The 25,515-nt window shown below is 30.1% G+C and overlaps 1 protein-coding gene across 1 annotated transcript in view; it reads left to right on the top strand.

Annotated features, from left to right (window-relative positions):
- Window positions 1-25,515, top strand: part of LOC141489455 (uncharacterized) — a 216,996-nt gene that overhangs the window by 93,972 nt on the left and 97,509 nt on the right. Inside the window, exons 6-14 of the mRNA XM_074190069.1 lie at window positions 4,699-4,815; window positions 5,435-5,527; window positions 8,874-9,128; window positions 9,740-9,802; window positions 12,678-12,719; window positions 13,995-14,057; window positions 15,427-15,501; window positions 18,770-18,853; window positions 22,706-22,762. Of these exons, the coding sequence (XP_074046170.1) occupies window positions 4,699-4,815; window positions 5,435-5,527; window positions 8,874-9,128; window positions 9,740-9,802; window positions 12,678-12,719; window positions 13,995-14,057; window positions 15,427-15,501; window positions 18,770-18,853; window positions 22,706-22,762 (849 nt within the window). The remainder of the gene's footprint in view (window positions 1-4,698; window positions 4,816-5,434; window positions 5,528-8,873; window positions 9,129-9,739; window positions 9,803-12,677; window positions 12,720-13,994; window positions 14,058-15,426; window positions 15,502-18,769; window positions 18,854-22,705; window positions 22,763-25,515) is intronic.

The following is a 25,515-nucleotide window of genomic DNA, read 5'->3' as shown; positions in this document are numbered from 1 at the left end:
CAAAAATCTAAAAAACAAAAAATAAAAAAAATAAAAGAGATTAGAAGGGGAAAAATTATTTTTAGAGACTAAGGAATGATTTTGCCTTATAAATTCATTATGGCTATTCATTATGGCTATATTCCAGATTTGGTTGTATATAATAATGCTAATAATTTCTAGTGTTTCACTTTTCTCTCCCAAGTTTATGTCCTTATGATGATATTACAATTTTACTTAATCACTAACAAGAGATATGACTTTTTCATACTTTAAGGTTTGCAGAGAGTTTTATACAATATCTTTTTGATCTTCACAAGAGGCCTGTAAAGAATTTACTATTATTACTATAATTTTATAGAGGATAAATATGATGTTGAGAGAGAAAGTTAAATAATTTATTAAACATCATGCACCTAGTATTTGTGTGAGGCTACATTCAAATGCAAGACTTTCTAACTCCAAGTCCAATTTGATAGTTTTCATTTCCTTCTTTTTTATACCTAAACTAAAAATCCTTACTTGATAGTACTCCTGTTCTGTCACATGTACATTTGATAAACAATAAATTGAACTTTCCTTTTTGCTAAAATAATAAAACAATAAATTATTTCTTGTTTAAATGAACAAGTAACAGTGAAAAGGAACTTAAAATATTCAAAGAATCTCAGGTTTTATTGTTTTTTATCTTACAGTATTAACTGTTTTCGTATCAGAATTATTCAGTGAATTTCAAGTTGTTATGATCAAATTATTCCTCAGTATCAACTTTTTTATTCTAATATAGGCAATTATATTGCATGCTAGCATTTTAATATTTGATTTACAAATGACCTTTGTCCTTCCCAAGACAGGAAATCAAACAGAAGGTGTACCAAGTAATCATATATGTATTTGCAGTTATATATGAATATTTTGAAATTGAAATACATGATAGCCATTACCTATGAATATTGAAATTTAGATAACAATTTTCTTTCAAAATATGTGACTTTGAAGGTTGTCACTATTTTTACTAAGAATGCTTATTATGAGTTTCATTTTTATTATTATAATAAGCAGAAGTATGCTTTTATTTGCACAATTTTTTTATTTGGTATTTTCTTGATTTCCCATCCTCTTATTTTCTAGTCAGTCAACAAGCATTTACTATGTCTTACTCTGTGCCAGGAATTGAAAAAATGAAGATAAAATTGAAACAAAATTTTTCTTTCTTGTTTTCATTATTTTATCAATAATATACTCAGTAAATTGAATAATCATGTACTATTACTAATAATAATCCTAATAAAGCTAGATTATTAATTTAATCTAGGAACAATATAATAGCTTAATTTTGAATTTTTTGATATTGAATTGTGCAAAAATTCTGAACACTTCTTGCATGGAGTTAAAATGAAACAAAGTAATTTAATCTCTTAGAAATATATATTACAGGAAAAAGAGTTTATCTTTTGCCTTCTTTCTTTTGTTCTCTCTGTCTCATTTCATTTTGGTAAATATTATTTGTATTAAATCTATAGTTATAAATTTTAATAAGATGTCATAACACAAACTAAGTAAACCTATTTGAATTGCTGAGTGATAGAATTTTAGATTTTGAAGTATCTCAGAAATAATTATCTTACCCTTAACCCATCATTTCATAAGTAAGGAGTCTGAGACCCAGAGAGGGAAGTAAATCTTATCAAAGACATAATTAGGTAGTGACAAAAACCAGAAATCATTTGCAAGTCAGTTTTAGGAAAGGCAGTGTTTCTTCATAAGATTGTATTAAGCTAATAATACAAGAAATCTATTACATTTTATGTACCTATATGAACATATAAATACATATTTATACTGAGTATAAATATATTTTAATAGATTATATGTTTAATAAATATTTAAAAGTATTTTGAAATATTTATTCATTGATTGATTTTTATTTGCATCCAACGTCTTTTTTTGACTGCTAAGCTTACTAAACACCATTTCCTCTTTTCGCATAATGATTTAAAGAGAAAACAAGAGGCACTTGGGGCAACCTAATTTATTTACAGGTATGAATTAAAAAACAATTCTTCCTAAGCCAGAGCCATTTAAGTAAGATCCCCCCCTAGAGTAGCAGAATGGAGCTAAGGAACAGAAAACCATTAACAATACCTTGTCTGAATGCTGATGTGGAAAAGGGGAAACCCTACAGTACCACAGCACCTTGAAATATATCCATAGTTCCAAACTTCCTTTGAACCAAGAGCTTTATTGTCAGCTCACCACAGGGAATTCCTTATGAAACCAAGCTTGGATTTAGTGGAAAAATCATTGGCAAATAAAGATTCTATCTTCCAAAGGAAAGGTAAAATTGGTTATCTGTAACTTTTGCTTGAATTTGCAGCCTCATTTTATATGCTGTGTGTTTTTCTATTCATCTGGCAAATTTTTATATGCCTCAAACACCTTTACTTATTTCCATGTCATTTCAGGGATTATTAGAAATCACATGATTTTTAAAAGGGAAGTTTTGTTTTGAAACTCATTTACTTTGATTAATTACTGATTAATATAGTGCATACCAAATTTCATAGCTTTATAAAGCTTTTATGTCAAATATATGTGCAGTAGTATGTAATTATTTGAGATTTTCTTTTAACTAAAACAACAGGCTATTATTGCAATAGTTGAATTTAATGAAAAAGCAAGAATTTTGCAAGTGTTTTGTTAATAGAATATAGAAACAATTTGACAAATTTTAGGTTGATGTAAGTTAGAATGGTGCTTATTTGAACATAATTTCAGTTATTTGATAAAATATTTTCTAGAAAGAATTATGCTTTGGATTCTTATAGTCTTGGAAAGATAATTCATATATATATATATATATATATATATATATATATATATATATATTTATATATGAGACTCCTTTCCTTCTGTGTCAATAAATCTCCAGACTAAGCTATCCAGTATAGCTACAATCTATAAATCTACTATGTTGTTAGAATAGAACTATATTATTTTAAATCATGGCAAAGTTCCCACAGGTAGGAACTCATTGGCCTCTTAATCTCATGAAGATTTTTAAGATATTTATTTATTTATTCATTCATTTATAATAGTAATTAAGCAACATTTGAACCTCCTTATCTTGGTAGAAATAATGGATTTTTGACTTTATGATTAGCTTACATACTTTAGATTGGGAATTCTCAGTCTTTTTTTGTCATGAGACCCTACCTAGGTGGCTTCTAAATTTCATTTATGGACCTTTTCACAGAATGATGTTTTTAAAGCATAAAAGAAATTACATTTACTTACAAAGGAAACCAATTATATTGAAGCACACTTATCAATTTTTTTCCTTGAAAGTTCATACACCCTAACTTAAAAGCTCCTTTAACTAGATTTGTGACTTCTTTCAGTAGATTTTATCTGTTGAATAGAGATCACAGAATCAAACAATTTGTGAGATGTAAGAGATCTCAGAGACCTTCTTGTCAAACTCTATGGCATAGTAGTCCCACTATTAGTTACCTAATAAGTGGTTATTCAGCCTCTGTTTAAAGACTTCCAACAAGGGGAGGCCACCATCTATCAAGGCAATAAATTCCACTTCTGAACAGCTTGTGTTATTAACAAGTATTTTTTTTTCTTTTACAAAGTTTTTATTGACACATAGACTAAATGCTTATCTTTCCAACTTTAACCAATTAATTGCCCTGATTCTGATCTTTAGATCAGTTCAAATCAAATGAGCTGAATTCCATCTTCCATATGATAAAATTTTCAATATTTGATCACAGTCATCATAGCCCCTCTTTTTTGTCCTTCAAATTATTTATGCAAAGTTTTCTCAACTAGGCCTATTCCTTCATGAACTCAAAATTTTATTAACTTTATTGGTTGGTCTCCTCTGGGTACTCCCTATCAATGTTCTTGACTCAAAGATCTAGAATTAGAAGATATATCTATCCTGTACCCTTATTTTGCAAATGAGGGATATATGGCCCAAAGAGGTTGATTTCAAGTTCACAGAAGTAAAAGGGTACAGAGATCCTCTGAAGTCATTACTCCTATTTAGGTACTGAAAAATTATTAATGGTGACTATTCATGTTGGTTCAATCATCTTTCCTATTAGCACATCTGAAAATGAAGTATTTCACCATTCATAATATGTCATGAGTTGTCATTTCAAGTAGCATTAATTGTCACTTAATGAAGATTTTGGAAGATAGGTGATTTTTGGCAATAAACTTTTTCCTTGGAATGATTTAGTTAATAAAATTGACTCCTTTTTGGAAGACATCCTTAACATATTGCATTCAGGGAAGATGTTTGTGCAAAAGAAATGATGTGTGCCTATTAAAATTACTGTTGGATACTTTCTTATGAACATTTTATGATATACAGTCATCTGAAATGACATGATTTTAATGCTGACTTTAACGCTGTTCTTTAATATACAATGAAATATTCAAATTAATTGCCAAACTTTCAAATTTCTTCAATATCCTAACTCCTATTTTATATTCTCCCTTATCAATAAACTTGCTTTTTCATTATTATTGTATTTTATTATAAATAAGAAAAATACAATAGTTCTATTTTTTCTCAAAACATAGCAATAGTGCATTGCTTAACCTTTTACCGTGAGTAAAAGTTAAGAAGATTCTTTCTACCACTAACATCATATCTTGCTGTTAACATAGTTGCTTGATATTTTCCCCTCTGAAATGTAGTATGCACCTGAAGATATTATCGAATATGACTATGAGTATGGGGAAGCAGAATATAAAGAGGCTGAAAGTATAACAGAGGCACCCACACTAATTGAGGAAACCATAGCACAAACTGAGGTAACAATGAAAAAGCCTGTTTTTTATGTGGTGTCCTGTTCTTTGTCTTCATGTAGTTTGTCATGTCATCATTTGTCCATCAAACTCACCATACTTTTTTCCATTCAGTCTTTTTTTCCCCCTGAACATCAGTTACTTTTATTTGACAGAAGGAGACTTGAAGATTAACTGGTCATTTTTACCTGTGCTTTAGCTTTCCTTTCATTCACACCCTAATTCCCTCTTCATTTTATTTATGTTATCCATTGCATTTTTCACCACATTTTTGCAGAAAAAGAAATCAAATTCCCAAAAGAAGAAGAGGACAGTGACCAGTAACTCAAAGGGAAAATCCAAAAAGGTCACGCCCCCAAAATCTGAAAAAAATGCATCCAAGAAGAAGAAAAGTTACCAGGCTGCAGCCAGAGGCAGACTAGGTGTAAAGGTAGCAATGAAAAGACAAATCAAGATCTCTCCAAAATTAAGACCGGAAGATCTGTGATAACGAGTCATAGTTCTAACCCAATTAGATTAATACGTCTCTGGCTAATAACATAACCCAATTAAGTTATTATTCCTAAAATCTTTTGACTTACCTAAAATTCTTAGTAATAGGTTTCTTTTAAAATTTTATCACTAGGCAAATGTTGTTGATGATTTTCAAGAATACAACTATGGAACATCTGAAAGCTACCAGACTCAAAATCCTAGGCGGGTATCAGGACCAAATGAGGTAATAGATATTAAAAGAACTTATTTATAATTGTATTTTTTACAATGTAATATTATTTTATATATAACATACTTCATTCACTCTGGAAGAATTCTACAATCTCTGAAAAAATCATATCTTTTCATGCTTTTTGCCAAGGTAAGAAAAGTGTTTATTATTTTTCAATAGTTCTTAATAAAGCTCATTTCATAAGTCAACTAATTCTGTGAAAGGCCAGCATTTCTTAATTGTGTTGAAAATATCGATGTCTCTAATATTCCAAGTTTTGGGAGAAAATAAAAGAAAGGAATATAGTTGAAATAAAAATACATCCAGGGATAAAGTCACATTGACTTCAGTTGAAAATTAAGCACAATGTGCTGTCCAATTTTTTCATGAATATGTAGTAAGACTTACTAAAGACAATTTTTCAAAGCTAAAATTTTCTTAATTGTTCAGGGGTAATAATTGCTAATTGTGAATGTCTTTCAGATAGTTCATTTAAAAAAATCTTAAGAGATGTACAAAAACAAGTTTGCTCTAAGTCACATCATATTTATCATAATCCTTAAAACCAGAAACTGGGAATAAATGTCATACATGAAATATAAAAATAGTATAAGAATCACAAGAATTATTGATGTAAGCCAAAAAAGTTTTAAATAACTTTATAATTTCCCTTATACCTCACAGTGTAAAAGAAATATAAAAGTTTTAATCTAGAAACATTTTACTTGTAACTCCTTAAATTTTAAGGTCAAAAGGACCTGAATGACCATCTGATTCATCGGTTTCACTTTACAGGTAAAGAGCCTAAAGAGACATCTATGTGGCGCAATGGACAGGACACTAGCTTGGGTGCCAGGAGGTTACTTGACACTAACTGTGTGACCCTAAGAAAGTTACTTAACACCATTTGTTTCATTTTAAAAAATGAAGAAAAAAGAGAGATAAAGGTCTAGAGAATTTAAATGACTTCCTTAGTTACTTATAGCCTGGGAGTGGTACTAGAATCTAGACTTCTCCACTTCTAGCGATGGTCTTTCAACTTCATTTTCATCCCATTATTTCAGGATATTTTTCCCTCACTTCTTCCTCTTTCCCATTGCTCTTTATATTCTCTCTTTTCCTTTCTTCTTTCATTCTTATCAACTTATTTAACTTTTTTCCCCTGCTCTTAGAGAATCTTTGTTCTGACTAAATCTATTTTAGCCTTTTTAAAAAGACTTTAGTTGGTTTAGTAATATTCAGAGTTTTATGATATTTGACTTTAATATACAATCTATAAGTATTATATTCTAGACTACTAAACTTCAGAGACTGCAAAAAAAAGCACTTATTTTTAAATGTACCCTTTTGAAAAATTGATATTTATTTATATGTTGAGTTACTCCAATGCTTAAAGTTCATATGATTTAAATTTATATCTATATACACACATATACATATATGTTGCATATCATGACTCTGCACTTTATGGAATAAAATGGTATACCACCCAATGGTCAAACTTTGGATGATGAAACTTTCTGGAATGATATTTAGATGATAGATTGATTGTTTCTTATTTGACCTGGCTTGGTTTTTATAATTTCATAGCATTCATTTTTTAAAATTCACAAAAGATTTATTAAGCAAATGCTATGTATCAGACACTGTTCTAAGTGTAAGTATTGATGAAATAATATGTTAATGCCCCCCAAACAATTGAAATCAAAACCTTTATTAGCCATGCCATTGGATATGAAAAAATATAATTGAGAGAGATGCTATTGTTAGAATAATAACTCCCTATAGTTTGTGCTTTGTTATTATTTAACACCAAAACATAGCTATGAAATGATAATAAGAAATATATTTTTTATTTTTGAACATTTTTATTGGGGGTTGAAATTTTAAGGCATATCTAATGTAAATGTGTTCCCAAAAGTTACAGATCTATTGTGGATATAGCCAAAAAAATTCAGCATTATACTCAATGTATAATATGATTTTTTGGTCTACAAGCAATAATTTTGCAGTCAAAAGGTTTTTTGCTTTAGTCCATGGTCATAATATTAGTTTCTTAACTTACATAATTTTATGCAAAATTTAAAAATAAACCTTCAGTGTTGGCATGACATCTAATTCATAATATTCATAATGTAGCAGGATAAAGCATATGATTTTTTTTGGCAAGGAAATGGGGTTAAGTGAGTTGTCCATGGACACACAGCTAAGCCATTTTGAAGTGTCTGAGGTTTCATTAGAACTCATATCCTCCTGATTCCAGGACCATTGCTCTATCTACTGTGCCATCCAGCTGCCCCTTAAAGCATGTGACTTAGGAAAAATTCAATTACATTATTTCAAACAAATAGTTTGTCATAACAGCTTGCTATTTCTCTTTAGGATTTCTCATTCATCCAACTTGCATAATCATGTTACACATTTTTGCACTATCCTCCCCTTCCAACCCCCAACCCTCCCAGTGGTGAACAGTCTGGTAAACGTTGTACAAGTGAAATTATGGGTTACTTTTTGACTGTACTGTGAAATATATCTATAGCTTGTTTCTGTACATCTCAGATAAGATACTATTGAAAGAATTAATACTTTTAAATCATTACTTTGTGTTGGATTATTTTTTGAATAAGCAACTAGAGGATGCAAGAGTTATATAAAGACCTAAAAATTTTCAACTTTATTCAGTGATTTTTGTGGAATACATTTAGAATTTCATTTGCTTTTGATCACTCCAAATATGAATCTCATTGAGAGAACTTATATTACTCAACTTACTAAATGTTCTGCAAAATCATTATAGATATATAAAATATTATACAGGCAGACATATAATATTTTATTATATTTATAAAAGTTGAAATATTTAAACTTGCATTATGTTGCTCACAATAGTAAAAAATTACTGATCTCATCGGTGGAACAATTGGACTGTTAAATGTGTTCTATGTAATTTTTTAATAAAGTATTGTGTATGTGTTTTCACATTTCATTTCAATTTTACTTGTTCAAAATATGACATTCAACTTATGAAATTGAGTTGACTAACCATAACAGTTTTTAATTGAACTGGCAAATGCACATGTTCAACTTCATGTGAAATATTTGCAAAACTCCCTACGGAAGTAAAAAAATAAACAAACTTGAAAGCAGTATTTCTTTCATTTTATTGAAATACCTTTCAATTTTCCTGAAAGGCTAAGCTTTCTAGGCCTTCAGGTTAAAAACAACAACAAAAAACAACCTATAATATTACTGACCTAACTTTTTATGACATACTGCCATCTGGTATCAAGAAATGCTTTAATTGCTTTACTAACAATAACCCTCATGTTCTCCAATCCTTTACTACTTGAATAAATAGCAAGATCCAGTTGAAGAAGTATTTACTGAAGAATACATAACTGGAGAGGATTATGATTCCCAGAGAAAAAAATTCGAGGATAACCAATATGAAAGCAAAGGAGTAGACGGCAGGGATTCTGGTCTTCTGGTAGATGGAGATTTAGGAGAATATGATTTTTATGAATATAAGGAATATGAAGATAAACCCACCAATCCCACAAATGAAGAATTTGGTCCAGGTGTACCAGCTGAAACTGATATCACAGAAACAAGTGTAAGTTGGTATCAGACCAAACATGAATGTTATTTGTTTGTATTTGTTTTTAAGTCTTTTCACTTTGGTCTTATTGTTCTTTCAGCCTCAAGATGTTAACTTTTATTTTTTGTTTCCCAAGAGGATTATGAGTGCTAACCTCAAACAAAGTACTCTACATGCTTTTCTTCATAAGTATGATTACAGGAAAATCTTTCTCTGGTGGGGAAGATAATTTAAATAATTAAAAAGTTCCCTTGCATAATCTAACTAGGAGAGTTAACAATGTGTCTTCATAGTTCTTGTTAAACTCATGTTACTTTAGCAAATATTAACTTTATATATATGTTCATATATATAAAATTCAGTTTTATCTTAATACTCTAATGATAGTTTAAATCTACCCGTTGAAATGCTGTTAGGATTCATATTTTGATGAACACAATAATTCAGTATAATTTTAAGTTTTAATAAAAATTCTGCTTGCATCATCTATTTTGTCTAAGCTGGTGATATTTTCTTAAAATGATTTATTTTTTTTAAATGTTGAAACAAGTGAAGTCAATTTTAATAGCAATGTGTTATGTATAATCACACTTATTTAGTCTTTATTTTAATTTTTCTTTGGTCAGATACATGGCCATGGAGCCTATGGGGAAAAGGGACAGAAAGGAGAACCAGCAGTGGTTGAACCTGTGAGTAGTCATGAAGACATGTTTTAAAATTTAATGTGATTGTGTTCTTTAGGTGATTATTTTTTAACCTATAATTTGAAGTTATACTTCTTGGATCATATTTAAGATAATAGTGGGTATATAAGTGTTTATAATTCATGAGAATGTTAAATAAATTAGGTGATTCAGAAACTCCACATAGAAATAATTAAAAACAAAATCTAAATTTCTATAACTGATAACAGATTTTGTGATTGACTAATTGTTTTCTTATGATTATATACTTATTAGCATGACTCTATTGCTCCATGATTATATACTGTGACCAAGAATTTTCTCCATCTTCAAACTTCCTGAACTTTTTTTGGATCCACACTATACTGTGGACACACAGACAATGTTCTACCTATGGTAACAAAGAATTGGATGTTCCCTATCTTTATGAAAAAAGGAGAATGCTCATCCAAAATCCCTCTGGCATGAATGCAGCTTCTGTAGAGTTGTGAGCAGTAGTGTGCAGTCAATATGCAGCTTGTAAATATCATGGGAGGAAGCTCAATGCTTAATCCAACAGATCTGAGATGGAGATGGGGAAGAAAGTTGTAGAAGCTATATAGTTATTCTTATCTTTTTAGACTGTGGAATCATAGATCTATAAATGGAGGGAACTTAGAAATTATCCATGTCAAACCTCTTATTTTGCAAAAGGTAAACTAAGCCTCATGCAGGATAAGTGATTTGTCTAAGTTCACATCACATGTAGATATCAAAGGTGACACTTGAATCAAGATCCTCATACTCCAGAGCCAGTGGTCATTCTGTAGTTCCATGAGAAATCAGGGAGACTAATTGGTTTATCCTAAGCAAGCAACAAAGCTGAACCTTAAACTCATATCTCCTGAAGCCTTTCCATTATATCATACTAGCTCCCTCTTGAGAATTCAACAGTGGGGGGAAAATGGGTACCCTCCTGGAATTTTGTCTTCTCTTTGCGTGATCCCTAGCTTGATCCAACAACACAAATAGTGAACTACTTCTCAAAAAAACTGATGACTGCTTTAAATAATATGAAAATGCCATTCATGAAGAAGGAGACTTCTAGATGAGCATTATCCTGTTTGTCAAACTCAGGGGCAATCAATTCTTTTTTGTATCTATTACCACAGTGTAGTGTATGTGGCAATCAGAAAAGTATAGGATGCTTAAAGTGGAATATGATGCTATATTCATGGTAAATACTCTGATGATACCATGGTTAAAAAATGTTGCTGCTGATTATATGTGGCATGGGTAGAAAGAATGTGGAGTGGTAGACCAGAGGCTTCCCACAAACTATTGATGATTTTTATTTTTATTTTGGTTTTTTTGAATCTATTGAAGGTTTTTAAAGTGAACTTTGCTTTACCAGTTTAAAAAAAGATGACAATGAATAACTATATAATTAGTTTATTAAATAGTATAATTTTATTTCCAACTAAATGTAGATTTGAAAAATGATCTATTTTTTATTTTAGTTTTTCCTTTGTTTAATAAGTTTAAGGAGGTAGACATTTGGGGGTCAATATTTAATCTGACATGTTTTAGGAAATCATTTAATATTTAGGAATCAATTAGATTATTTTTAGACTATTGAAACTGCATAAAAAAGAAATTTTTTCTCATAATAGAAATTTTACCACTGAGATATGCTGGTACATTTTCTTTTTTTTTTATTGTCTTAAAGTATTTTTTCCATTGACTTGTAAAGATAGTTTTTACCATTCACTTTGGTAAGATTTTGAGTTCCAAAATTTTCTCCCTCCCTCCTCCCCAAAACAGAAATCAATCTGATATAAGTTATGAATGTACACTCATAGTAGACATATCTCTCTTTTAGTCATTTTGTGAAAGAAGCATCAGAATAAAAAGATGTGGATGGTATTTTCAATCACAAGCCTTTTATAATGTTTTTGATCACTATGGAGCTGCTGAAAAGAGCCAAGTCTATCATAGTTGATCATCATGCATTGTTGCTGTTGTAGCATACAATATTTTCTAGGTTTTGCTCTCTTTATGGCATCAGCTTATGATTTCCTGTAGAAAGAAAATAGTAAAAATCCTCTATTGTAGTGTCCAAATATTCCATTAAATTATCTTTAGCATTTTCTACCTCTCCTTCATTATTTTTTAGTTTTTAGCAAGGCAATGGGGTTAAGTGGCTTGTCCAAGGCCACACAGCTAGGTCATTATTAAGTGTCTGCGTCCGGATTTGAACTCAGGTACTTCTGACTCCAAGGCCAGTGCTTTATCCTCTGTGCCATGTAGCCGCTACTCTACTTCATTTTTCTAGACTGATTTTTTAATATTCCCTTTAATACAATTTTTGTTCTAGATAGGTTGAACTTTTTCCAGCAGCAAGCATATACCACAACAAAATTAGAGTAAAAGTTCTCTCTGGTTCTTAATTATATGCCATTCCACAGAGTGCCCCAAATCTTCACTGAGTCTTCTCCTTTTAAAACAGCTCAAATGCAACTCCTTTAGTAGAAAGCATCTCTTGAGACTTTCCTTCAGTTGATAGCATCCCCCTCAAATGACTTAGGATTTGTAATGTTTGTGTACATGTTATTTCCACCCACAGAATGCAAGCCTTTAGTATGAGGAACAATTTTCTTTCTATCTTTATATTCTTAATATCAAGAATTACATAGAACATAATAGGAATTTAATAAATGCTTTTTGATTTAAATTCATTCAGTGATTATTTTTATCTGACTACTATGTTAAATATTGTACTTTGCTCTGTAGGAAGAAATCCAACAACTAAAACTTCTAATTTTTATGCTTCAAGTCAAAGATTTGCATATAATTTTGGCTTCTCTGAAAGATAATTACTATACAATTTTTTTTAACATAGGGGATGCTTATTGAAGGACCACCTGGACCAGCTGGACCTGCTGTATGTGAATATTTTTAAAATTCTGTTTTTTGATTATTTTCTTCAAAATTTAGATAGATTGGTTGTTTATACTTGTCTTTGAATTTATACATTTTAAACTTTTCTTAGTTTACTGAAATATTTATTTTCAATGACCATTATAATAATAATAATTACAAAAGATATTTGTGCTGATCCTACATGTTAAACTCTGTTTTAGGGTTTTTATTTATGCTGATTTCAACTGAATTCAATATAATGTCTTAGTGAATTTTTTAATGTAAAGAACAGTAAAATGAGCTTGTATCTTTTAAAAAAAATATTGCCATTATCTCAGTAATGTAATTTCACAATAATCATTTGAACAGATGGCATATAACATTTTGAAGTCTGCAATGTACTTTCCATACATTATATCATTTGATCTTTATAGCAACCCTGTGAAGTGTGAAATGTAAATATTATCCTGTTTTATAAAATAATGGAGAGAAACTTACCAATAAGAAGAGAACCTAACTTCAAGTCTAGTATTTTCAACATAGGAGTTGTTATCCAGAGGAAGTTACAAAACCTCATAGTGCCCAAAGAAAATTTTAAAAGTGTTTCACAAAAGATATCTTTGTACATCAAAAGAGGAATTTTCCTTATTAAGAATTCCCTATGCCAATGAAATTGTAAACTTACATGCTCAATGTGGGTAGAGGGTAGGGAATGGAATTTAAGCCCAGATTTTTCCACTTCTGATGGTATTGCTCTCCTGCCACACCACCTCTTTTCTCATATATAAAATCAGGAAAACACCTATAATATTATTGTGGTATAGAGACACATTTATAAAACTGGACACTCAGAAAGATAAAATGACTTGAACATGAGCAAACAACTGAGTGTCACTAGCAGAAATTTAAATTCAGTTCTTTATTGATCTATGCTTTTTCCTGGTTCCACCTTTCTATGTGCTCATTTGTAATAGTAAATAATCAAGTTTTCTTAGAATATCTCTTTGGAATATACCCTTGTTGAAGTAACTCCATGGAACAATGAGTTAATAATAATTAATAATAATAATAATAACCTATTGATACATTGTGACATATATATATATATATATATATGTCTATATATTCTTATACAGTAAAGTAGAGGTAGATACCAAGCTAATATATTTGGAGACTTTTTAATCCAGTTGTTTATATTGATTAGGGTATACTTATGAAATATATTTTAGTAAATGCATTTCCATGAATATTGATGATACTACTAATAAGATTGGGCTTGGAATTTATTTATTCATAGGGTCTCATGGGTCCTCCTGGTCTGCAAGGTCCCACTGGACCTCCTGGTGATCCTGGTGAAAGAGTAAGTTATTTTCTTCAGAAATTAAAAAAATAATATTCCTTCTAAAGATTTCACATATATTCTGTAGAAGAAATGAGTTTGTTGATTGAAAACTAAGAAATGGTAATTATTTTTTTCTAAATATAAATTAAAACATGGAGATATTTCACTCATCATATTCAGAACCAACACCTAAATAACTTTTATTCCTCATTCTTGACTAATTTATGAGAACTCAGTACTAAATATTTAAATACATATATCTGAAAGTCATATCATGAGAGATTCATTGCTCATAGAATAACTGAATCTAAGCCCTACTCAAAGCATGAATTCCATTTGAAATATATCTAATACATGGTCATTTAGACTTTCCTTAATGGAGAACATTTCATTGAAGCAAAATTCTGAGTTATTCAACCTCTTGCCCTATAATTTATACTCTGCCATTTGAACTCAAGCAGGCTAATCCCTTTTTTTGAAGATCTCTATAATTTATTTTTTAAATCAACTAAATTTTAAAATAACTTGAAAGACTACTGTGGGAGAAAGTTTAGAGTCTGCATATATAAAAAAAGAGAAAATATTTGGAACAATAAGTTCATAAGTTCATTTACTAGAAAAGTTACTATTAAAACAAGCAACAATTTTATGAATTTTTTACACTAATTTGATTATTTAAAAATTTTGTATTTTTAATATGTTATACTTCCCCCTACTTCATTGAAATTAAATATAAAATACAATGTTTTCACTTTACTCTCCTTACTTTAATCCATAGGCATGACCACTCTCTCATTTCTGAATATTTATGTTGCATTAATGCATACATGAAACTGACTTATAAAACTTATGTCTTTAATAATTCTAACATAATTTATTTATACTTTAATACAGTAATCATTTACATGGACTAGAATGAAAGATAGTAAAATTTTAAAATCGATTTTACTTTGAAATCAAACTTTTATTATTTATTTAAGTTCATCTCAAAGACAGAGCTTGTCTACCTTTACTCAATTTAATCTGTCATAAATAGATCAATCTCAAAAAAAGTGCTTAGTCTCTCAGTTCAGGCAATTTACAACTTAATCAATGCCTAGGGCAATATAAATATATATATATCTATATTCCTTTGTACATTCTTGTATACATAAACATATATTCCTGAAGTTATAGGAAATATATACATATATATATATATATATATATATATATATATATACACATACATATATATATATGCAGTTCTGGGCATATTTGACAAAGATATAATTAAAGAAGAAAGAATAAAATAAAAAAAATCTCATATAAGTTTCTATTGTAACCTGATATTCTACTTTTAATGACTCTTGATAAATGATTTAATGTTCTCCATTTTTACACATAGGGTCCAGCTGGTCGTCCTGGTTTACCAGGAGCTGATGGTTTACCTGGTCCTCCTGGTACCATGTTAATGTTACCAGTAAGTATGTTTTAAATAGCTATCATGTAGTTTAGATTATATATTATGACAGAACAATTTTTAAACATCATAATAGATTATTGATAGTTTTAAAAGTACTTTAAAATTAGTATTAGAGAGAACCATAATTGTACAATATTATGTATACTTTTAAATATACTTTTCATGAGATCATTCTATTGTTGGTTTTGCTTGATTACTTTGCTACAAGAGAGCTCTCTTGCAATTTAAATGTAATGTTAAAACAAAATATATTAATAAAACTTTTTAAAAAGGTAAGGTTTCCAATTTGAAGATAGAAAAAGTGAAACTTCAGAAATTGGGCAAATTGTTAACAAATTCAGTGAATCTTTGCAATATCTTACTTGGATCAAAATCCCAATAACCAAAAAATGTGATCTAATTTCTAATTCAAATCTCTAAATGTATTAATTTCTTCTTTCCCATCTAACTTAAGTGTTGATTCTCATAAATTGCATTAAAGATTTTTTCTTTGGCTATTATTTATGACATTGCTTCCAATTATTCATAACTTTATTAATATCCTACTGAATTTATTTGGTAACAAGATTAAATAATATGCTCTGAATTCAATTCCACAAAGAATAAGCACGTACTTGATAGTTCAAAAGCTAATAAAATGTAAAGGGCAGGTCTTCTAGTACATTTCAATTTTTCTCTTCTCTTTAGAATTAATTTAATATGCTTTAAGTCAGTCCATTAAGGTTAGAAATGTGTCTTACTTTAGAAAAATTCTTTTATGATGATCAGGGTAATAAATAAATTAAGGGGCAAATGATCTCTTAAACTAATTATTTTACTTATGGAATGTATACTAGTACATTATGGTAATCCTTGATAATGGAAAAGGATAAGGGTGGTAAATCCTTTGATTTTGAGAGCATTGAACTTTAATAGTGCTAAATATACTTGGACATTCAGGCTAAGTCACTATTCTGGAGAATCCCCAAGGGGGAGGATATGACAGACTGTCTCATGATTGGTAAATCATCTCAAGTAGGAAAAAGTGTAGCAGGTCAAACTTCTTTGCCCATCAACATTAAGATTTGACTCATGGGTGCTAGTTCTTTGAGCCTGGGAAATATAGGAAGATACAATGTTCTTTCCCCCAAAATATTTTGTAATGAATTCTTCTAAATATAGAATTTCACTGGTTTACTTAAAGTATTATTTAATCAAAATATGCCTTTTCAAAAATGTATCTATTTATAATGCAAGGTATACCTGTGTAAACTTGGGAATTTTTTCCATGCTCTGATAATTTAATGATAGATTAATATAAAAAATCAATCAACAAGTACTTTTAATTGCTTTCTATGCTCTCAGTACTATTTAGAGTCAAAGTATTTTAAAAGTTGTATAGTCCATTTCCTTCCTTTTATAAATATGAAACCCAGGACAGTTATTAGCCGGATTCACATAATAGGCAGTGTCAGAACTAGAATTTAAACATGGTGTCTCTTGACATTGTATCTAGCTATATAGATACCCACTCTCTATGTTGCCTCTGAATTAGATGAATTTCTTTTTTTTTTATTTATTGCTTAAGGAAATGGGGTTAAGTGACTTGCCCAAGGTCAAACAGGTAGGCAATTATTAACTGTCTGAGGTTGGATTTGAACTCAGGTCCTCCTGACTCCAGGGTCAGTGCTCTATCTACTGCACCACCTAACTGCCTCCAAGTTAGATTACTTTCACTAAGATTCCAATACAGAAGATATTTCAAACCCAAATCTTACCATAAAGAGAGAATAAATAATTTATAATTGAAATAGTGAACCAGTTAGGTGGCACATTGCATAGTGTTGATCCTTGAGTAATGGACTCATCTTCCTAATCAATTCTGTCCTCAGACTCTTACTAGCTATGTGACCCTGGATAATTCACTTAAGCCTACATGCTTCAGTTTTATCATCTGTAAAATGAGCTGGAGAAGGAAATGGTAAACTCCTCCAGCAACTTAGTCAAGAAAACCTAACTGGGTTCATGAAGAATTGGACACAGCTGACAAAAAAACAACAATAAACTGTGGGCATTCAAAGTTCTTTCAGGGCAGAAGACAGCCTTGGTTAATGACTTTCATCAGATCATTGATGCTTTCAAAAATATATTATTATCTTAGTCTACTGGTGATATAAAACAGAAAACATTAAATAAGTAGCTATGGTATAGCTCAGAGGTGTCAAATTCACAGTCATTTCCCAACTTTGACTGAACAGATAAAATATAATAAAAATGTATAACATAATAAATAAAAATCTAAGTAGAAGTTATTTTCCTTAGTCAATATGCTAGCTTTAGGGATACTTTTCTATTTGAATTTGACACCATTGGCTTAGAATACAATCCTTGGGGAGCAGTGTATGGAGCACCTGCACTGAGTCAGAGGACCTGAGTTCATTTCCAGCCTCAGACACTTAATATTTACTTAGCTATGTGACCTTTGGTAAGTCACTCAACACCATTGCCTGGCAACAATCGAAAAAAAAGAAGACAATGCAAGGTATTCAGGGAGATACAAATGTTAGATAAAACATAAACCCTGCTTTCATGGAAATTATAACTTAATAAGGAAAGAAGGTAAAGATAACTATGATATATCATAAAATATAACTAGTGCCCTAGGAATGTGCAAAACAAAGAATTACCTAAGGTTCCACTACAGAAAAATGGTGAGTCCAAGAAAGGATTCATAGAGTTGGTACAATTCTAGGTCTATAGTATGTGTGGAATTAAATTTAATTAAAGGGTATGTAGAATATGCACTTACTTTGATTTAAACTTTTCTCTGCAAAGTCTGAAGTTATTTGAGTTAGTCTGTCAATGAGTATTGATTAATTGATTTCTTCAATGTATTAAGCTAAGAGCTTAAAATAACCAAAAAAAGTCTCCAACTTCAAAGAACTCAAATGATATCCAAGAAAGAGAATGTAAAACAACCTTATACAAATGTGTTACATTTAGAGTAAATTCACGAAAATCTCAGAGGAATGGCATGAGTTGGGGATGATAGTAGAGGAACTGCTAAAGACTTCTGTATCATTTCTATTCAAACTTTGTAAAGGAAGCCAGGGAAGTTAGGAGGAGAGATGAAGACAAGAAACCAGTTCTTGCTTCATTATGTCTGTTTAGAACAAGCAAATTCAACGTTAATTATTATCATGCACTTTCTTAGGAATTTTGTTTAATAGGAATATAGAAATTAAATTTACAAAGTTAATTTTATTACTTTATCTAATGTTTATAGTTTCGTTATGGTGGAGATGGCTCCAAAGGACCAACTATCTCTGCTCAAGAAGCTCAGGCTCAAGCTATTCTTCAGCAGGCTCGGGTAAGAATGCAGGTTTTAATTTGTTTTTGTCTTGCTTTTATTTTCTAAGTGAAAATCTGGAAGGCTCTTCCTGAGATCTAGTCCACTCTCAGTTACTTATTAATTTTGTGGCCCTGAGTAAGTCACTGTGCCTCAGTTTCCTCATCTGCCTGGAGAAGAAAATATCAGACCATGTGAGTGTCTTTGCCAAGAAACCCCAGATGAGATGGTGAAGAAGCAGACACAACTGAAACTATTCACCATCATACAAATTTTCAACAACAGTAACAAATTTTTGAAAGTTTTAGATTTTCTTTTGTCACAAATTATACAAAACATTTAATTATAGTGGTAAGAAAGAATGAAATTCTAGTGACTTCTGAATATTTCATTATAGCAAAGGTCTGTCATTTCATTGGTGAGAGAAAATCTTCCATCAAATGACTCCTGAATGGATAACTAAGAATAGGGACAAAACCAGTCATTTCAGGAGGACAGCAGTCTTTTGAGGCAGTCACTTATTGTGCCAGAACTAAGATGAAAATGGGAATGAAGGGTATGTATATATTTTAATGCCTTCATGGTACTTCCCTTTTTTTGATGGAGGTAATCATTTAATCAATGAGAATTCAAAGTCAAATTAATCCAAGAACATGTTCTATATTAGAGGCACAAGTTATAGAAATAGACCTTTACTTTTAGTAAATTCAATTGAGATCATACCCATTTCCACTGGCTCATTAACTCCATGCTCTACAGTGTTAACTAGTCCATAAAACTAAGTGACTAAGATTTAACTACTATGAATTAAAATACAACATTACTCTAGAATATGCAATATATGGTCTAGATAATTCAGTAGACATCAAATTGTAGTCTTTATAGTCTATTAAATTTATCTGGGCATGATACCTCCTTATATATTTCCAGCTAATAAATTTTGTCAGATACAGATTTATAAAATATGTATTTTAGATGCTATTTTGTTAATTACTCTAATGCAATAGGAAAGGACAAAATTCAAATAGCATCTTTAATATATTTTCTCACCTAAAACTAGGTTTATTTTACATCAAAGTATGTAAGGTGCTGAACTTGGAGTCATGAAGATCTGAATGTCATTACTGAATCAAATACTTACTAGATTTTAGACTGGGAAAATTCTTAAAATTCTCATTCTCAGTTTTCTTATCTGTAAAATAGGCATAATTATCTATTTCTCTGAGTTAATGTCAGGTTAAAAAAAAGTTCTTTGCTATTTTTAAAGCACTAAAAATTTAGCTCTTATTATTAGAGAAGAGGGACAGTAAGAATAATATTATAAAAGATTCTATGGTTCATGGCAACATATAATATTATGATAATGAAAATAAGTCACTTTAATATAATAGTTTTAATTTTGCAAAATGATTTTCTTATAAAATCCCTATGAGATAGATAATATAGTTATGATATACTCTATTCAACAGATGAAGAAACTGAAGTGCTGAAATATCAGGTCGCATAATCATAGTTTAGAAAATAATAGATTTAATATAGCAATTTAAAGGCAATGAAGAGGTTTACATATATTATCTTATTTTATTCTCAATCCCCTATTAAAGCAGGGTCTATCAGTATCATTATCTCTTTGCCAGATAAGGAAACTGAAGCCCAGATGGATGGCTTAAACGTGGTCTGATGGGCAATAGTTGTGCACCAGAAGTAGGATTTTATCATACCACCCTTTAAATATTCACTGACCAAAGATGTAATTCAACTTAAAATTCATTAAATACATCTATGTACAAATCAGAGTTCAAAATATCAAGATTATTATGTAGTTATGAGCTTGTTCCTACTACAAAAGAACTTACAAACCTCAAGCCGAAGAGTTATTTGCAATCATATTTAAAAAATTAAGTTAGGTATGAAGAGAAGATCTAAAGAAAACAGCAGAAATTTAAGGAAGGAAAAATTAGATCCTGTGGGATGACTAGGGAAAGATATAAAGTGAAGATGGCATCTGAATTCATACTTAAAGGAAGGAAATGATTTGGAGCAATAGCATCAAAATCAAATAGAATTGGGGACTATAGCATTTTCACTTAAAACACCATATTAACATTATCTTTCCTTTATTCTATTTTTATATATTTTGCTGTTTTTCCAAATTATATCTTATCCTGATTTAATGTAACTTCATAGCATATAATTGACAACCCTGGACTTGGAGAATAGTTAGAGATAGTGTCAAGGCAGATGCCATGAGAAAAGACAGAGGAGGAAGGGGACAGAGATAGAACCAGGGGTGACCAGTGGGTAATTTTGAACATAATATAAACTATGTGAAGGGAAGTAATATGAAATAAAGTTTGGGAAGATATGTTGCAGTGAGATTGTGAAGAGCCCCAAATACCTGCCACTTTGTTTTCTAAATATGTCTGGAAAAATTGTCTTTAGAGTCTATTTAAAAAAAAAACATTTTAATTCTTAAATAGTCAATAGGTGGAAAGATTTAAACTTATTTGAATTTGCTTCCCAACAATACCTGTCATGTATACTTAAAGAAACCAATTTTATTGAACCCTCTATATTAATTAATAAGAACCACAATAGTAAATTGATGGCATTTATACAATGCTTTTAGGATCTATGAAGCACTTAATATACATATATATTATACATATGCATATGTATAATATATATAATCTCACTTAATCCTTGAAGCAGCTCTGGATTATTATCCTCAATTTTACAAATGAGGAAATGATGAGGAAAGTGAATAAGCGAAGGGTTAAGTATTTTTGCAGAATTGACTTTAGAAGTATCTGAGGTAGGATTTAAACTCAGATCTTTCCAACATTTTGTCTAATGAGTTACCTTAGTTTAGAGGTATTGTTTTTATAATTTATCAAAGGATTTTGCATTACTCATATATTACACTTAATATTCCAACAAAAGAAATAACATGAATTATAATTTTCTTCTTGAAGAACCTTAAGAATTAGGGAGTATTGTTTCAAGGTCAAATGGAGAGTCATTATCAAGGCTTTGGCAAATCCACTAGTCTTGGTAATTTTCCTGAATGGTTTAGTTTATGCCTCATATTATAATGAATTCTGTCTGTATGATACCTGAACATGTTGTGTGTTTGACCCAGTACTAAAAATCACATTAACATACACTATTAATTTAATTTCTACCACTATATGTCACTGAAACATAAATGTCACAACTTTAAAAAATGACAGTTTCACAATTCACATATTTAGCATAGATATCCATTGCTATATGGAGCCAATTTATTTTACCTAATATCAAATTAATTTTCTTGTATATTTTATACTAAAAACTGAGACAAAGAACAATTTGAAATGTACATTTTCCTGACATATCCAGAATGCAATAATTCAATTTTTGTGTTCTTAATAACCCAATACCATATTTCTAGAAAAATAAGATTATGATTTGATAATTTGAAATGCATTTACTCTGAAAATTATCATATGGAAAAGTCTGATTTATTTTGAGAGCGGTTTTGCAGCAAAGAATTATATTTACATTAAGTTGTTTATTGTTTTGAAATTGTCAGGACATTGATTTCTCCTCCCTATTAAATAAAATATATCAATGTGATTCATGGCTCTGGTCTTTATCCAAGTTGAAATTATAGCATGCAAAGTGACATATTGCAACAATATTACATTTATCATCTATGGGGGGAAAAAGCTCTTCATTGATGATGAACTGGCAACATTTCTAGCATTGAGCTATTCAGCTTGGGTTAATTGTGCATAGCTTCTATATATATCTTCTTTACATCAGTTATTTAGGTTCAGAATTCTCTTTTAAGAATTATTGCTTGATCTTTATATTTCCATTTTATTCCAGATTGCTCTCAGAGGTCCACCTGGCCCAATGGGTCTAACTGGAAGACCAGGTCCTGTGGTATGTTACACCCTCCCAAATGCCATAATTTAAATACCAAGCATTGAGAGACCACTTACTAAAAATGCATATCTTTCAAGGTGTGTGCATGTGTGTGTACATGTAAAAATTTATTCTTCACATACATGAATATTTTATATTAAGATTAAATAGCTAAGAAATGATAATGAAATTGTTAAGAAGTTTGGGATGTATCTTTGTAAATGATCATGAATCTGAGTTAGAATTCAGAGTTATTGAAAGATCTTTTGAAGTTATGCATAAAAATTTGAATTATTTTGTGAACCAGAATAATCCTAAACTTCCAAAGATCTACAATCTCATTAAGTTGTTTTGTTTTTCAGATGACAATAAGTCAAACTCCCTCTCTACCTTAGAAAATGGCTAAATGTGCTGTGAAAAAGGATGTAACATTTGGAGATGAACTTCTTGGTTATAATATTCTCATAAATTAACTAGACTAATACTGAGAAGGCAATAGTCAAAGAACTTGGTAATACCCATCCAAATATGTGCTTTGTTCATATAGGCTTTGGGAATAAAAGGTCAGCCCAATGATGTAACCAGACATCAGTGGAAGACTTTTGTAGAAGAGGAATAAAATTCTATATTTGTTATGATCTGTGCTACAAGAAGTGTTTCTTACCTTTTTTTAGTTCTGGTAGAATACTGCTTCCCCTTAAAAGTATATAGGAAAAAGTTAATGTTTGGAGAACAAAAAAGTTTATTTTTCTCCTTTCTTGTATGCCAGCTGGATTGAACGCACCAAATAATATGTTAAAAGTTCTTGAAATAGCAGGGTTTCTTTTTGAAAACTAGGTATAGAATTCTAAATAATAATAAAACCCTCAAGTGCTTTTAAATATTGTACTTCTTGAAAAATAAAAATCTGACAAACCCAAGATCTATTTATTATTGCAAATAAATGAGCATCATATTTTAATTTGCAATCAAAGAATATTTGGAAGAACATGAAAATATATCTCAGGCCTGTAAAAATATGCACTAAAATTATTTACCTCGATGTTGATAGCTAAATTCTTTTGAGGCATAAATATAATTTGTTCAATCAAGGAAAACTTGCTTATCTTTGGAAGGAGTATTTGATCTACATGTTTGATTTACTTAGATTGAAAAATTATCTTCATTTTCAGCACAAAATGAGCAGCACATTATGTATTTTAAAGATTATGATTTGATTTAAATGTCTATTACTTAGTATTAACCTTGCAATGACAAATATTTATAAAGCTAAAAAATTAAATACTATTTTCTATTTTTGCCATTGTCTTAGGAATAATGAATTTAAGCCCAAGGAATAATTTGGATAATATTTGTATTTTAAGATAATCATTATGTCCAATAGAGTATGTATTTTAGAAATATTGTATTTTACAAATCAATTAGATGTGATGAATATTATTCATTTATTGAGGAACCAGCATTCAGATAAATTGTGGCATAAGTATGAAAAAGATATGATATAGCCCCTCTTTGATTCAAATAATAATTCTTTATGGTAAATTTCTAAATTTTCCATTTTTGTGGAAATTCTTTTTGTAATTATTTAAATAAGAAATTTCATCCTCTATTCTCCAAAACAGTATTAAGGGTAAGTCTTTTTTAGGACACCTATGTGATACAGTGGATAGAGGAATGGCTGGTCTCAGATACTTGTCACTTACTAGCTGTGTGACCTTGGGCAAGTCACTTAACCCAGATTGCCCTTCATCCAGGGCTGTCTCCAGTCATCCTGATTCATACCTGGCCCCTAGACCTTGATGGCCCTGGAGAAGAAAGCGAGATTGATAATTTAGCATAGCATCTCCCTCACTCAAATCTAATTCATGTGCTTGTCATGGAATCACCTCCCTAAGATCATGGTCTTCTTTGAAAATGAAGGACAAATATTATTAAGTGTTTTGGAACATTTCTGCTACTTAACTAACAGAACCCTGAAACCTTGTGAAAAAATGTGGAGCAAAATTGCCATTGACTGGACAAGTTAAGGAAAGTCTAATTCACATCAAAATATCTTTATACTTGCCATGATGCTAGATTCAGGGAAAATACATTTTGTATCCTTTTGTGGTAAATGATGAATACATGAAATTACTTGGAATAAAATTTCAATGTGCACATCCTTGAAAATTATTGCATTACTTGAATGTGTAAAATTGGGAATTTTATCTTTTTTAACATTCAAATTTTATATTAAATTAAATAAAATTATTTTAAAATTGCATTATCTTTATTTAATATTAATTAATAATTTACTGGGTGGGACAACATAACAAAGGTTCCAAAAGGTGCAAAGAATTTTTATGTATTTTATGCAAAAAGGGAAGTAGAGTGGGATATGTAGACTTACTTCACTTTTCATAATTACATTTTAAGTAGACCTGTAATTTATTGGTATAGGAAATTCTGAATGGGAAAATCATTTTTTTTTACTTTTTTAATAAGGAAGTAATATGTGTGTTTTCTCACTATATTCCATTTTATATTTTCCTATTGATATGCTAGTCTTTTAAGCCTAGGACTCTCTGAGGAAAATTAAATAGAAAACTCAGGGATCCAGGTGTCTATTCTATGAATGGAAAGAGACTGAGAAGTTAGGCATGATGTTCCTGCTACGAAGTTGTTTATCTCGTGTTATATAATAAAATAGATTAATTAAAAATAAATTGTTTCTGTAATTACCTTGAGTGCAGTGATGTATAATAATTACCAGTCTGATTCAATGGTAAATC

This window comes from Macrotis lagotis, chromosome 5, assembly GCF_037893015.1.
Source record: "Macrotis lagotis isolate mMagLag1 chromosome 5, bilby.v1.9.chrom.fasta, whole genome shotgun sequence".
In the NCBI taxonomy this organism is placed as follows: Eukaryota; Metazoa; Chordata; class Mammalia; order Peramelemorphia; family Peramelidae; genus Macrotis; species Macrotis lagotis.
Note: the sequence above shows the minus strand (reverse complement) of the source record. Positions and strands in the feature narration are given on the sequence as shown.